Source organism: Amblyomma americanum, chromosome 10, assembly GCF_052857255.1.
Source record: "Amblyomma americanum isolate KBUSLIRL-KWMA chromosome 10, ASM5285725v1, whole genome shotgun sequence".
Lineage (NCBI taxonomy): Eukaryota > Metazoa > Arthropoda > Arachnida > Ixodida > Ixodidae > Amblyomma > Amblyomma americanum.
In genome coordinates this window covers 32,446,730-32,449,230 of record NC_135506.1, presented here as the reverse complement: position 1 = coordinate 32,449,230, position 2,501 = coordinate 32,446,730, and the positions used below count along the sequence as shown (strand labels likewise).

General features: G+C 51.3%; 1 protein-coding gene across 1 annotated transcript; it reads right to left on the bottom strand.

The window, feature by feature from the left end:
• Positions 1–334: 334 nt before the first annotated feature.
• LOC144108147 (kelch domain-containing protein 3-like) lies at positions 335–1,438 on the bottom strand. Its single transcript, XM_077641425.1, has one exon. It carries the CDS (start codon positions 1,436–1,438, stop codon positions 335–337), a length of 1,104 nt encoding a protein of 367 aa, XP_077497551.1.
• Between the last annotated feature and the right edge of the window lie 1,063 nt (positions 1,439–2,501).

The following is a 2,501-nucleotide window of genomic DNA, read 5'->3' as shown; positions in this document are numbered from 1 at the left end:
TTAGTGAAATGGTCTAAAAATGCCTAATATGAGGTAAACTGTAATGGAGAGATGCTTTAGTTTAAGCAGCCGTTTCTCATTTATTTTCCGGATATAATAATAGCAAGGAAACTTGGATTCGAACTGCATGGACACGTGAACATCTGCGTGTTAGTGTGCAAACATTGCACGAAGCAGGGGGCAGTTTACTCGAAAGCAATAATTTTCTTGTTGTAGCGTCGCCCCAGCGGTCGCGTAGATTACCGTCCCCACAGTCTCTCGCCACATCGAAAGAGTCCAGTCAGTCTGGTGCGCAGCTTGAGCCTGCAGGCTGAGATGGTGGTGAAGTGCTGCTCTAGCTTGTGAGTGCACTGACCTCCTTTTTAATGGCAGGCGGCAGGTGGCCGACATGCACATTGGCGTCTATGACAGCCATCAGGCACATAGTTTTCAAAGTCGGACAAAAGTCTAGCACGTGCATATCCGTCAGCGCCTCTTCGCATAGTTCAGAAGTCTCCTCTGCACTAGACTGCATCCACTGCTCGACCGTTGCATAGGATTTCAATCCTCGACCACCGAAGACGAAAAGCAAATTGTCAATCACGCAGCAGCCCGGGAACCGCCTGGCCGACGGGCCTGACCGCTTCGGCGTCACTACGCTCCAGGAGGACTTCTCAGGGCTGTACTTGTGGATGATGCCAAAGTATCGGTCCCGGTCGAAGTCCAAACCTCCAAATACATACAGCTCTCCGTTGTAGACGAAGGTGGCGTGATCTTCGCGCCCTTCGGGGGGAAAGCCATCGACGCGAGGCCGCACCCATGTCGAGGTGGACGTGTCCAGATACACCAGAGAGCTGCTGTAGGCTGTGCCTCGGCCAGAGAGCACAATGGCTCCGCCCCACACGTACATACGGTCCCCAATGGCGGACGCCGAGTGGTACATGGTGTTCTCCGGAAGCTCGCCTCTGGTTGGCACAGTATGCCAGCGCAATGTCTTCAGGTCGAGGAAATCTATCTGCGGCGTGGGTGGGCCATCCACCGGCCATCCACCATAGAGGTAGACTCGGCTGCCCAGCAAGCATGCAGTTTGGCCGAACCGAAATTCTGGCCATATGCCAGACACTTCCAGAAGACTCCACGCCATCGTTCTGGTGTCGAAGCGGTAAACTGCGCTACCCACTTCGATATAATCCCGGCTGCTCCAGAGGTAGGCGCTGTCTCCGTAGGCGACGACCGTGCGGCTGTAATTATTATGCCAGGGGCTCCCGTCCGGAAGGGACTGCGTCTGCAGCTGGTTCCACTGGCAGGTCGCAGGGTCGAATACGTAGACTTCGACGGACTCGCGTGTGGTGCGGTCCACGTCCTCGCGGTCGGGGTCGAACGAGTAGATCTTGCCATTAATGGAGACAGACGTGTAGCATGCGCCTTCCGGCACGCCTCCCAGCCGCACCGTCCACATCTTCGCTACTGCAAATTCCTCCCGGGAAAGATGCGCAGGTTTCTTTTCGGTCGTAGAACGTGCACGTGCACGTGCGGGATCGTCTTCTTCAACCCTTTCTTCTTTCTCCGTTATGCACGTGCACCTGTGTGAGGGATGTTTCAGTGCCCCTACTGGCGAGCTTACATACTTTGGGTGCACTGGCAAAAGCTAAATGTAATTATAAGATAATAACAAAAATATATAAAGTGACTGAACATTGTTTTGTGAAGGGTTACGTGTTGGCCTTCAGGTTTTTCTGTGTCCTTCGCTTGGCCGCAGTGACTTAATCTGCGCAAAATTAAATTACCTGCCAGGTGTTTGCTCGCCGGCGTGTCTGTCTTCTGTGTATTTATCATTTCCTCTGTTCCCATTCATGGCGCCTTTTTGTAAAAATGTGTTCACCCACGTTGCCAAAGAGTAATCAAAACCCATCTATACTTTGCCAAGTGGTGAAGAAAAGGATGAAATGTGCTGTTGAAATGCTGGAAAAGAGGCAAGGCGTTTTTCGAGAATGCCGCGTCGCCCACCAAAAGGATGACGATGCCTCTGAGGTGCACGCAACAATGCCCTTTGGCCCACTTCCCTAAAGACCACTGTTTTTCACAGAAATGTGAACTTCTGCTGAAAGGCCAAATGTGCCTGGGATTCCAAGTGTTTACAAACGCACAGAATTCTCTCGGAACGCAAAACTGTCGGAATTCTCGTAAGCAGCAGTAAGCAGAGAGAGAGAGCGCGATTTGATGCGTACCGGTGAAGACCTGCGCGAGCTGTATGAATGCCAACGCTAGCGTCGAGGCACGCTTTCATTCGGCAGCTCCAAACGCGACATAAAAATGACTGTGTTCACGCTTGTTGTGATAACTGGTAAATTAGGGAAAAGCTAATATGAAAGTATTCAATTTGTTTCTATTCTGTTTTCTAATTTCTCCGTCAACACAAATGCGCGTCTCGCACTCTATTCGGACTCAGGCTGTCGCAGTTGAGTGCTCGAAACTGAAGGAAAATTCCTTCCCTAAGGCTATCCTGAACACAATTCCATGAA